Source organism: Pteropus medius, unplaced genomic scaffold, assembly GCF_902729225.1.
Source record: "Pteropus medius unplaced genomic scaffold, Ma_sr-lr_union100, whole genome shotgun sequence".
Taxonomy (NCBI): domain Eukaryota; kingdom Metazoa; phylum Chordata; class Mammalia; order Chiroptera; family Pteropodidae; genus Pteropus; species Pteropus medius.
The window spans coordinates 226,789-239,844 of NW_024355990.1; the positions used below are offsets into that span (position 1 = coordinate 226,789).

A 13,056-nucleotide genomic window follows, 5' to 3' on the forward strand; every position below is an offset into this window, starting at 1 on the left:
GCAGACGAGCGTTAGCACGGGCATGGGCTGCGCCCCCGGGAAGGGCGTGAGACCCTCTCACCGCCTCCAAGGGCCGGTCCACCCCAGACACAGGGACAGCTCAGGGCTCTGCGGCTTGGCTTTGGCAGACGCTGCATTCCAGCAGCGGCTACCGCGCCTCCGTCCTGCAGGCTCCCTGGGGCAGGAGCAGGGACGCGTCGTTTCACACGCGGTCCCCTCGAAAGCTGACGAGAGTCTCAGTTTTGCCCCACCACTCCTCTGGCACCTCTGCAGCCCAGGGAGCCCGCTCGTCCCCACTGGCGCCTGCAGCAGCTGTGCCTCCTGCTTTAACTGGTGAACGGTGCAGCCCTGAGGTCAGTTTGCCCAGAGTCGCCGACACAGCGGCCCCTGGGCGTCCACGTAGGCTGGCCTCCCAATCCCAAGACCCTGGAGTATGCCCGCCTCCTAGAACATGGGCACCGCTCTCCCGAAACTGTCCTTGTCAGCCAACTGAGGATGAAAAGGCCCAGACCAAAACTCTACACACAGCCTCATTTCAGTGAAAAAGGTGTATGCTGACATAACAGCCATCACCTCTCAGATCCTTATTTTGGGTGATACTGTAACTTACACCTGAGCTGCCTCCGGTAAACCTTTGAGAAAACTCAACCCATGTGGGTGTATTTATATTTTCGCCTGAAGTACCAGCAATACCAAGTAACACTGCATGTAAAACCAACATCACCAGTTTCTTAAATCCCGAGGGAGCTCTGCCCATCTGAGCTCACGCGCGCTTCAATGCGGGGGGCGGGTCCGTGTCCACTCTCGGTATCGCTGGGGCTTTGGGCTCACACCTGATAGATGTTTTGCAACTGTCATCATTTTGATCATGCTGCTCGCAGCTAGTGATGAAATCATCAGTTTTCAGATCTCTGCCATAACATATCCTACACGATCATGGGAACCTGCCTTGCAGAGGTTCTCACGCCTTCAGAATCAGGGAGCGTAATGAGACATGCCAGCACAGGCCCCGCTGACTTATCGAGCTGGCCCGGCCCTGGCTGGAATCGAGTTGCTTCCTGACGGAGGCGAGGAAATTGTGCTTTCATCGCCCAGAGCATATCTGCCCCTCAAGGAATAAGCTAGACTCATGAAGAATCCGTTCACGTTTTTGCCTATAATAAGAAGGGAAATTGGAAGGACTCAGAGCTATGATCGTGCGTTCTAATTTGCTGGGCTTTGACAAAGCCTTGCAGCCCCCGCGGCAGCACGCGTTGAGAAAGGAGGGGCAGGGTGACCTGGGCACCGGGCGCCCCATGCCTGGCTCTGCCCATGGCAAGGCCTGCTGAGATGGCCCAGGAGCCCCTCTCCGGCTGCGGGGCGCCCAGAATCTCCCTTCTCACTCAAAATGGCCCGCTGCCGGCTCTGCAAAAATTTTCAGGAGGCTGCAGGCACCCGCAGAGCCTCCTTCCCACTGGGCACCCTCGCAGCCAATGTGCCCCTCTGAAAGGGCCGGTAGCACGAGCTCACCAGAGGCAGGAGAGTGGTGGTTTGTCTTTTTAAGAAACATGAATAAATGAGTAGATAAACCACTTTATGCTGAGAATAAAATCTGACAGCTTGCTGAGAATCTATGGCTACCCAGTCCCTAGCACAGAGCTGCAGCAGAGCCTTTCTGTTCAATCCTTCCCTTTGAAGTTTATTTTTAAGCAACCTGGAAACAAGCAGAAGCTGATGGCTTTTCCTTTTCACATTTTCATGCAAATTCGAGCGCTGGGCCTGGGCTCCTCACACTTCCCAGCAGCTGTCCCCACCCACGGCTCTCTCAGTCACTCCAGCAGCCAGCCTGGGATCCTCCCAGACTCCGGCTTTGTTCTCAGGCTGGGAGGCAGAGCGGCCTCTGCCGGAAACTGGGCTGAGCCTGGGGGTGCTGGTGGGCAGGGAAAGTAGGACCCTCCGCAAAGATATCTGGAAGGCCACACACTCACAGCCCCTTCTGGGACCAAGGGCTCCAGAGGAGGGCACAGCCCCATGGCCACCAGCCACCGGGGCTACCGCTGCTTGTCAGGGACCTGGGTGGGTATGGCCTGAGGCTTAGATGGCCAAAGGCCACTTCCCAAAGGTTAAAAGGCTGGATAGCTCCCTAGCCTGAACCAGCCATCTCACTCCTGGGTACCGCCCCCCTGCCCCCAACCGTGAGGGCTGCAAAGCTCTGGCTCTGCCATCTGGAAAAGCACAGGGAAGGCAGGCAGGCGCCCCGGCCCACCATGTTCTTGGTCACCCAACCAGGCAGAGGCGGGGTTCATGCGCCAACTCATTCCCCACCGTTCACGAGGTGGCCAGTGGTCAGTCACTCATGGACTCACTGACAGCCCCTCAAACCTATGTGAGGCAATGCGAGCCCGGCACTCCCACGGGTGTGTGAGAACGCACGGGTGCTGCCCACGGGTAAAGCTGACGGTCCACGTGAAACTCTGGAAGCAGGCGGGACCGTCCTTTTAAATGTCTTTCACTTGTGATGCCCCCGCATAGGACACAGAAACTGACTAAACAGGGCCGACCTGTCACAGGGCACTGCTGCACGTCACAGCCACACGGCCATGGTCCTCGGTGAACGTGAGCACACACCCCAAGGCCCCCTGCAGTCACGCTCAGCACACGCAGACCAGCACGTCGTGACACCACTCGGATCAGAAACTCCGTGGACAGGGCAGGGCGGGACCCCAATGGTCACTCAGCCCTCTCAGTCCACAATCTGCTAGGCATCTGAGGCCTCAGGTCACAGGGTGAAAGTTCCCCAAACTCAAGAGAATTTAGGTATTCTCAGACTTGACCATGACCATGCCACACAGGACACTCCTCTCGGCCCCCAGATTAATTCTTTCAGGTCAGCCTTGAGAGAACAGAAAACATGGGCGGGGGGAGGTGGCAGGCAGTTCTGAGCAGGGGCAGCTGGTGCTCACCCCGTCCCAGAGCCCGGACCCCCGCGGCCACAGCGGTGGCGGTCTCTCCTGTCTCTCCAGGTGCCTGTGCCTCGCTTAACTCCCGCTACCCACTGCCAGCACAGGTCCCCGTCAGTCCTAAGCTGCTGCTGACGCTGACGCTGACGCTCTGCTTCTCCACTGCAGCTCCTGGTTCCCAGATGAACGAGACTGGCCTCGGCAGGCCCGGGGCACGTGCAGCCGGCGTCAAATAAAAGCACGTGGCCAGGAAGGCCAAGAGAAACGGCCATACACGCCCCCACGGCCACACACATCTTCGCGGCCACCGAGTCCAAACTGAACAGAGCCAGCTGGGAGAGAGCCCCTGGGAGGACAGCGGAAGAAAGATGAGTCTCCTCAAAGAGCGGAAACCAAAAAAGCCACACTACATCCCCAGGCCGCCGGGAAAGCCTTTCAAGTACAAGTGCTTCCAGTGTCCCTTCACCTGCAACGAGAAGTCACACCTCTTCAACCACATGAAGTACGGTCTCTGCAAAAACTCCATTACTTTAGTGTCAGAGCAGGACCGCGTCCCCAAGTGCCCCAAATCCAACTCTTTAGACCCCAAGCAAACCCACCAGCTGGAGACCACTGCGAAATCCACGCCCTCCAAGTCGATCCCGAACGGGCTCCCGCACCCAGACGCCAAGCTCCCACTCGGCCTCACCAGGGAGGACGCCAAGGAAAACCTGGCCGTGCCCACACGCGCAGCCCACAAGGGCTCCGGACAGAAGCCTGCTCTGCCCAAGGACGCGGCACGGCCGAGCCCAGCCCCCGAGGCCACCCAGGCTGCTCCGGAAGGCCTCGTGCGGCCTTCGGCCTTTGTCCCCGTCACAGAGCGCAGACTCACAGGGCCCGGACCCGCCGAGGCTCCTGAGGCCCGGGCACTGCCCAGCCCCACCGCCAAGGCCACCACCTTCCACCCCAAGTCTGCGTTCCACGCACCCGGCTACCCGTGGAAAGTGGGCCCGCCATTCCTCCCGCCCGAGTTTCCCCCTAAAGTCCCAGCTGCCAAGGGCTTCGGCACCCTCTCCCCTTATGTGCAGCCCTCAGTCCCCGAGTACCCGCCTCACTTCTACACGGAACACGGACTGGCCACCATCTACTCCCCCTACCTACTGGCCGGGAACCCGCCCGAGTGCGACGCGGCCCTGCTGTCAGTGTACGGGGCCCCAGAGCAGAGACACTTCCTGCCCCAGCCGGGGCCGATGCCCAAGCACGTGCCCGCGCCGGCCTCCACCTACGAGCACTATCGGCTCCTGCAGCAGTTCCAGTCCGCCCTGCCCGTCCCGTACGGCTTCTTCCGGCCAGAGCCCGCCTTCCCCGCCTACGGGCTCAGGCTCCCACCCATGGCCAGCCTTTCCCGAGATCAGAGCTCTCACCTCCTGGAAGAGGCCGCCCCAGTCTACGCAGCCTCGGGCCCATCCAAGGCGAGCCCCTCCGACGCCCACAGGAAGCGCATGGGCTGCGAGAAAGAGAGCCCGGCTCCCGAGGCCGAAGACCCTTCCAAAGACGGCCGGAGGGACACAGAAGGGACCAAAATGAGCCCACGTGCGGGCAGTGCGGCCACCGGCTCGCCGGGCCGGCCGAGCCCCACCAACTTCACACAGACAAGCCAGCCGTGTGCGGGGCTGTGCGGCCACTCGGACAAAGCCACCGTGAGCACCCTGGGGAGGCTCCCACAAGCAGAGCAGAGCCTCACGGCCTTCCAGCCCATCAGGAGGAGCGCGGAGCGCCCAGGGGCCCAGGACAGAGGCCAGTCTCCCACGAGGTAAGACCGTTCCCCTTCCACACCCCCGACGCGGCGCCCCAGGCCATGCTCTGGGAGCGAGCCCATGGCTGCTCGGCGTGTCCCCAGCACTGCTAAGTAGGGCTCCCACTAAGCCTTTTCTTTGCTTCCTCTAGCCTTGGGGCCGCAGATGACAGCACCCTGGCTCAGACCAGGGGCACCACCGAGGGCGCCGAGGCTGTGCCTGCCGGCACAGAGGACGACAGCCCCAGGACGGCCCCACTGAACCTGTCCACAAAGCCCGAGGCCCGGCTGGTGGCCCACGACTCCGTGTACGGAGACTTCACAGAGCTGCAGGACGCACCTCTGAACCTCTCAGTGAAGGACCCCTGCAACGCCCTGGCCCCAAGGCCTGCCGTTCACAGCCCACCGCGAGAAGCAGAGCCTGCTGCCGCCGCCGCTCACGAAACTGAGCCAGAAGATGCCGGAGACGGGCCAGCCCCTGCTGAGACCGACCGAGACAGCCCTGGCGCCAAGGTTCCGGGGACAACCCCCGCTGGGGAGGCCCAGGACGCACGGGCAGTGGACAGCAGTGATGAGCAGAAGCAGACGGCAGCCGTGGCCCTCTGCCAACTGGCAGCCTACAGCCCGAGCACTGTCCGGGTGGGCGATGGGGAGCCCTCCGCCCAGGAGTCCGCCTGCCAACGAGACACACCCGCCCTCAATGCCACAGAAAACCCGGAGCCCCAGAGTGACCTCAGACCAAAAGCGCAGAAGAGGACAAGCCCACGGGACGCAGGCAAGGCCCAGCAGGGAGCCAGGAAGACAAAGCCGAGCGACACGGCCAGAGTCCTCACGCTCCGGAAAAGAAAGCGGGTATCGTAGCGCCCGCCCGCCCATACCTGCAGCTGCGGCCTCCGCACCTTCGCAGGCAGACTGTAGCGCCCCAAACCTTCAGGGGCACCTTTGTTTCTCATCTGGCCTATTGTTACAATGCAGTTTCTCTTTTCTTCTCAAAAAGTAAAAAAAACTGCAACTCTATTTTTTGTAAATACAAGGCACGAATATTAAAAGGTGCTTCCACTCTGGATTGTAAAAATATTTGAATGACATACTCAGACTGATGAGTTAACCACTGGTTTTTGTTTTTGTGAAATGTCAAACGAAACACATAGAACTGAAATATAACTCTTAGGTGTAAGCGACCAGAAATCTTTTAAAAATACTTTTCTCATAAACATCTTAGCACTAAAACAAATTGTTTTAACTGTGTTTTGAAGCAACTACTGGAAATGCCAGAAAAAAACTTTTTCAGTACTAGCATTAACGTGCTGTATATAAAAACACTGTGATCTGTTATGACTGAATAATACTCAAACACCAAGAGACTATTTATACAAGTAATTTATTTCCATTGGGGAAAATGTATTACGGGCAAAGCTATCATCAATATGTTCTATTTCCTCATGCTACAGTGAATTTCCTGACTCAGCCTCATCTTCTACTTCCTAAAATAATGTATATATTGCTAATTTTCCAATAAACTCATAGGTAAACTTTAAGAATACACAAAATGAAGACAAATATGAACTGTTATACTTCACGATGTTTTGCTGTAATAAACAGTGAAAAAAGAGAAAAAGGCTGAGAAAGCAATTAAACCAAAGAACATGCTTGTGAGCACGTGTGTGAGCGTGGACATGTGAGCACATGTGAGCGTGTGAACATGTGAGCACGCATGAGCATGTGTGGACATGTCAGTGTGTGTGGATGTGTGCATGAGCATACGTGTGTGAGCACTAGTGAATGTATGTACGTGTGGGCGTGTGTGCGCACCTGTAACCAGCGGCCATCAAGTCTGGCCTGTGCCCCACTCTGGGGCTCCTCGACGACCGTCCGTGGGTCCTCGGGTGTCAGCGCACGTCAGAACGGGTTCTCAGAGCCTCCGCTCCCTAAAACTGCTGCCTGAGAACGGGCCGCCAGGCGTCCCGAGCCCCACGTCCCCTTTCTCCACTTCCCACAGGGCATCTCTCATCCAACACCCGGCTGGGGTGTCAACAAGGGCCCCCGGAAAGGGCGTGTGGTGCGGAGGGTGGGCATGAGTCACCGCACCAGAACGTGGGAGGTCCTTGCAGAGCTGTCAGGTGAGATCAAAGGACAAATGCTGCTAAAGCAAAAAAGCCACACCCAGCTCCCTGTGCAAGTGACAAGGCTTCTCAGCACTTAGTCTGTAGGGAAGTTTTTACTTTTCAGCTCTAACACATCGCTGCAGAAGCTTGCCTCGCTCCAGGTGGAAGCGCCACTCACAAAAAATCACCTGGACTAAAAACCCAACTTGTCTACAGCTGCCATCCAATAAAACATTATGTGCTGTCGTTCTGATTAACTTTGTCCCAATAAGTAGGTCTCTGAAAACTCAAAGTAGAAAAAAATTTAAGTACTTAGCACCTCACGGCTGTAGGGAATGTGACCGTGACCGTCCGTTCCGACAGCCTCTTGCTGAAGGTCTACCACAGGTACAAACACACGAGGGGAAACTCGGAGCAGTGAACGGAGACACGGGACCAAGAAGACAGGAGGGGGAGAAATTCCCACGAGGAAGAAGGTCTAAACACTTTCACAAGTACCACGGTGGGTGTGAAACCATGGTGACGCCCGGGCCCCACTGCACATGCACAGTTAAGAGTGATGTGACAGCTTTATTTTAAAATGACGGTATTCAGGAGAGCAAACAGCGTGCCTCACGACAAACACAGTAACTTTAGATAAAACCACCAATGTCGCCTCAAGAAGGGATGTAGAGCTGGTCACCCAGGAGGCCACCGCTACAGGCTGCCCCAAAGCATCCAAGCGCCTGGTGAGCCCCACAGACCAGGCCTGAGGGCACCTCAGGTGCCACCATCCAAGGTAATAGTTACAATCCCCGCCCTACAGCCCCTGCCCAACACCCGATCATGCCTGGCCCTTCTGTCTGTCTGAAAGGACACGAAAGCAGGACGCCCTGCCTGCTGCCGGCCAGCAGCACGGGGACGCTCGCTGAAGGCCGCATTCCAGGCCCAGGACCCAATGCCACACCCACGGACGTGATCCGGCCTCACGCTGACACACGCAAGAACACAGGTCCAAAGGCTCCGAGGACATAAAGGCTTCAAGGCCCGCCCAACGGTCAGGCGGGCATCACTTTACGTGATGAGGACCACAGTTCCCAACCGCAAAGGCCCTGCCTCACCGCCAAAGAGGTGCTGGCCCCAGAGCCCATGGGGCCGGTCTGCGGCTCTTCCAGGCCAGTGCAGCATGCACGGCCAGTGACCAGCGGCCCTCTGCATCCACTCAAGGCACAAAGGAGTCCTGGGTTCCATCACAAAACCCCAGCCGTGCTGTGTCACCCACCCTGCCTTTCCACAGTCACACATGACCCGACATGAGAGCTGAAAGCTTCTAACCTTCACGCACAAAACATGGTAAACCCACGGAACATTAAATTTAGTGTCACCATGTGACCCAGCAATTCCACTCCTAGGTACATCCCCAAAAGAAACGAAGACAAGGACTCAGACAGACACGCGTGAACCGGTGTTCACAGCAGCCCTGCTCACAATGGTCACAAGTGCCCGCAGCAGATGAGCAGACAGTGAAACGCGGAGCATCCACACGATGCAATGCCGCTCCGCCATACGAGACGTTCTGACCCCTGCTGCAACGGGAACTAACCCCCAAGACTTCACGCCAAGCACAGTCAGACACGAAAGGACAAACACTGTACAATCCCACTCGCCTGAGGTCCTAGAGCAGGTGAATGCCTAGGGGCAGACAGATTAGTTCCTGGGGGCCGGGGGAGGAGTGGGGAGCTGGCCTTCAGTGGGGACGGTTTCCCTTTGGGATGATGAAAACTCTTAGAAACAGTGATAATGGTTGCATGACATCATAACTCTAATTAATGCCACTGAATTGTACACTTACAAATAGTCGCTATGGCAAATTTGTTATATATTCTACAGCGTTTTTTAAAAATTAATTGTGAAATATGCCAAAACCATTGAACTATAGACTTTAAATAGGTGAATTGTATGTGAGGTGAATTCTACCTCAATGAAGCAAAAAAAAATTTTAAAAGGACCCTTGAATTAACATTGAAATTTTTTAAATGCTGACAACGGCCTTTCTAAATAGTCCTACCAATGGCCCAGAGCAAACTATTCCCTATCACTGGTTTTAACTTTGGACCAAAAGCCACGCCCCACAGGAAGGGAACAAAGGGCGGGCGTGAAATGAAGCATGCAGCATTTGCTCACAAAGCTAAACATTTTAACCACAGAAACAGATCACGCCAAGTGCGAGGCCGAAGCATCTTGTGATGGTCTCCCGTCCACACAGCCAGGAACATGCAGTACACAAAGCTGCACACACACATCGGAATGGGAGCGTGCCAGGGCCCGACAGGAGCACTGGACAGCACGACCCCTCCCAAGGCCCGGCTGCTCCCTTGGGAACCAAGGTACATGGGGCCTGTGGGGACTGACACGGTTAGGAGAGGTCAGCACTCTGCAAATGGGAGGGCCTAGGCCACACGCAGGCACCCCCCAGAGGAGCAGGCTGACCCCAGGCCCCATGGCAGCTCTACCAAGGAGGGAGCGCGCCAGCCATGCCGGTGTCCCTCCCCCTCCACCCCCTCCCGCCCCCGAACAAGAGGCAGCTCAGCTGCTCCACACGCCCACCACGCACAGAAGGGGCACCGCCAGGCAGGAGCGAAGATCGTCCTGCATCGTGTCCCACTGTTTTTGGGCAACAGCTTGACACTTCTCATTTATTGCACCCACACTCACATACTCTCACTCTGCCTGTGTGTGACTAGCGGGCACTGCCGACATCGTACGTGTGATGGGCCACACACGCCAGCCAGTCTCAGACACGAGAAGCAAAGAGAAGGTGCTAGTCTCCTCCGAGCTAAACTGCAGTCAGCACCGCCAGGTGTGGACTTCAGCTCAATCCATGTCACACTTGCACACCACACTCACACGCTCTCACATGCACCTATTTCCATAAGGAAGTCACTTAGGAGGGAATAAAAGATTAAATAAAACCACAAGAGTAATTCTCCATGCCCTTGGGACAGGCAAATTCTCAGATTTGACACCGGAAGCACGAGCAATGGACGAAAAGACAGAAGAGCTAGGCCTGATGAAAATGTCAAACTCTGGTACGCCAAAGGGCACCAGCAAGAAAGTGAAGAGATGCTATGGAATGGGAGGAAATACCTGTAAGTCACATATCTGATAAGACTTATAACCAGAATCCATAAAGAACTCTTACAAAAATAAAATAGCAAATACCCGATTTTTCAAGTGAGCCAAGGACTGGACAGACATTTCTTCAATGAAGACAACCAAACAGACAGCAGCACGTGAAGAGATGCTCAACGTCACCCGTCACAGCGCGATGCAAGCCAGAACCACGGTGAGATGCCACTTCACACCTGCCAGGACGGCTGCAATCAGGAAAACGGAGGCACAGGAGAGAACGTGCAGAAACGGGAAGCCTCAGACACTGCTGGTGGGAGTGTTTCAGAAGAGTACTGTGACTCCTTACGGTCGGTTACCGTGCGGCCCCGCAGTACACTCCCAGGTCCGCACCCGAGAACCGAACCACGTCCACAGACGCTCATGGCAGCTCCACTCACAGGAGCCAAGATGCCCACCAACCGGCAAAGGGACTGGCGGTCGCGGCACAGGCCCGGGCGGAGCACCGCTCAGCGTAAGAGGAAGCGAAGTCCCACTGCTGCACGCCGCGACACGGACGAACACGTGAACGGCACGCCGAGAAGCAGCAGACCCAGAGAGACGGCAGACCGGTGGGCGCCCGGGGCTGGGCAAGCTGCAGGTCTGGCATGCGGAGGGACTGCTCCCGAGCACGGGGTCTCTTTGTGGGACAAGGAAAATGTTCTGGAATTAGTTGTGATGAGGGCTGCACAACTGAGACACTATGAATCAGTGAACTACGCACTCTAAACGGGTGAACTTGGTGGTGTAGAAATTATAGCTCAAGAAAGCTGCTACAGAAATAAGCAAAGAGAAAAGAGTCAGCGGAAAGAGGAAAGAGAAACTGCGAGGGCTGCGGCTCTCCGGTGCCCCGCGATGCCAAGGGCACGGCCAGCGCTTCGCCGGCCACAGCTGGGGCGCTGCTGACCTGTGTGCGGCGTCCTCGCTCTGGGCAGAAGTCCCCTCGCAGGGCGTGTGGGTCTGTGGGGCGCAGTCCCGGCTGGGCCCCTCCACGTTCACAGGTACCCTTTCCTTCCATCCAGAGGCACTGGCAGCCACATCTCGGGATGGTCCCCACCAACCAGAGACAGGGCTTCACGTGGCCGCAGCCCCACAGTCCACCCCCACGTGGCCAGGCTCACCAGCTGGGATATACAAGCCTGGGGCTCGCCGATCCCTTGGCGCCGGCCACACAGTGCCCAAGCCCCTTGCTCAGGCCCACTGCCAAGCTTCCTGAGACCCTCCAGCCCACTCCTCACAGGGTGAGACTTGTCCCAACGGACGATGGCATCACTCCAGGTGATGCGCACAGTGGCAAGGGTGAACACTGGTTCCGGGGACAACAGCATCTCCGACGTCACAGCGAAGCGAGGCCCCAGACCCGGACGTGCGGTGCGTCTGTGGCACTGATACCTGCTGCAGGGAGAAGCAGCAACCAGGACGCAGGAGGGGGTGTGAGGAGGGGGCCGAGACACTCGGTCAGCCAGCAAGGGTATAGACAGGGCATGTGCCCACGGCAGGCCACCCCAGGGACACAAGCGAGGCGAGGCGCCCCTCCGGCTGCAGGCCGTCCTCACAGTGCAGAGCAAGTGAGCCGCGCTACTCACCATCCGTCAGCCGGGAAGGGAGCAGCAAGCCTCTTCTGCCCAGTTCTGCCAGCGCCAGACACCCCCCATGCCAAGCGTTGTCCGTCTCCTGAAAACTGAGAGCACACGGGTGGGTACCTGAGACCAGGGGCTCCCCTGCAAGGCCCAGTCTGCACAGTCTACGCCCACAAGCCTCCCTGAAAGCTGCCCCCGATCTGAAAAGACTCGCTGGCTAAGGAAGGCAAGACTCAATTCGGTTAAAGATAACTGGCTGGATTGGTCCCCCCGGCAGCTCTCCATGTGTGAGGCCCTGGTCAGCCTGCATGCTGCCACCGAGAGTGTGCACAGCCCACAGCCGTGCACAGCCAGACCTGGGTCCTCCACGGGCCCCCACAGCCAGGCGCCCCCCTGGCAACTGCACACCACGACTCCCCCCACCAATGTGCCGAGCCACCGAGAAGCCGGGGGCTCACAACACCATGCTCCCTCCAATGCCTGGAGGCGTGCGGCACAAGGGTACGGGAGGCCGTCCCCAGCTGCCCACAGCCGGCTCCAACTGAAATTGAGATGTTTCTGCACTTATGAAATAGAGACTTTTGATAAACAATTCTAATGCCAGTTAACCAAGTCAAACGTAAATTTTTATGTTTAATAAAAATTTTCCTGGAATGGCTTAGAAGCACTCTTGTTTAAAGGGGCAACTCTGGCACTTAATTCGTGAGCTTAACTATTTCTCAGATTGATGAAGGTTGTCGAGACTTTCCACACTTCGCTGCCTGTGTAAACATAGAACTATACTTCACCAACAAGCAAAAAAACTATAAACCTCTGCCTTAAATTAATTTGATGGCAAAAAGTTTTAAGACAATCAACCAAATTGCACTACTGGCCAGCAACAAGCACGAGAACACTCAGTTAGGAAAGAGTCTAGGCTTATCGTCCACTCAATAGACACCTGGCAAGTGCCTCTGTGCGCCAGGCCCTGCCCCAGCCCTCCAGAGACAGAGTGACCGACACAGACACAGAAGCTGCCCTTGGACTTCACCATCGATTTGCGACATAATTCCAACTATACTTGTTTTTTTAAGTTACAGATATTTTATTAAATGTCTGTCCCAAATGCTATATGACTGATTTCAAGATTTAATACTGGCACTTTGCGTACTTTAGGATTTTAATTGGAGAGAGATGCTGCAGGCTTTTCCTAAAAATTCAGTAACATTTGAAAGAACCTGATAAAAGATCAGCACTAAGGTGACTCAGCCATCACCACACAATCGCCAGCTGTGCAGACTCCTGTTTCCATACTCGACGCGTGTGCAGAGTCGCTGGCCTACAGCTGTGAAAAAGCAGCGTCACCTGCCATCGGCTGTGGCCTGAGCGCGTTTTACAGCCAGCGAGGCGAACCAGCATGTCCTGCCTGCACCGCTGGCCCCTGCTCTGTCCGCTCCCAGCAGACAGAGGGCCTCTGTGGGACTCCGGAAAACGCGCCCCCTCTGCAGGGCGCCCGGCATGCAGATGGACCT

The 13,056-nt window shown here is 56.6% G+C and overlaps 2 protein-coding genes across 3 annotated transcripts in view; one reads left to right on the forward strand and one right to left on the reverse strand.

The window, feature by feature from the left end:
• The window catches only part of TBCD (tubulin folding cofactor D), a 124,782-nt gene that overhangs the window by 80,611 nt on the left and 31,115 nt on the right, over positions 1-13,056 (reverse strand). The window contains exon 13 of one of the 2 annotated variants that reach the window (XM_039859263.1): positions 11,552-11,646. The exons of the other annotated variant lie outside the window; for it this stretch is intronic. Within the exon in view, the coding sequence (XP_039715197.1) occupies positions 11,552-11,646 (95 nt within the window). The remainder of the gene's footprint in view (positions 1-11,551; positions 11,647-13,056) is intronic. 2 annotated transcript variants of the gene reach the window in all.
• Positions 3,116-6,288, forward strand: ZNF750 (zinc finger protein 750). Its single transcript, XM_039859265.1, has 2 exons — positions 3,116-4,731; positions 4,866-6,288. The coding sequence occupies exons 1-2, from the start codon at positions 3,308-3,310 to the stop codon at positions 5,572-5,574; spliced, it is 2,133 nt and encodes a 710-aa protein (XP_039715199.1). The 5' UTR covers positions 3,116-3,307; the 3' UTR covers positions 5,575-6,288.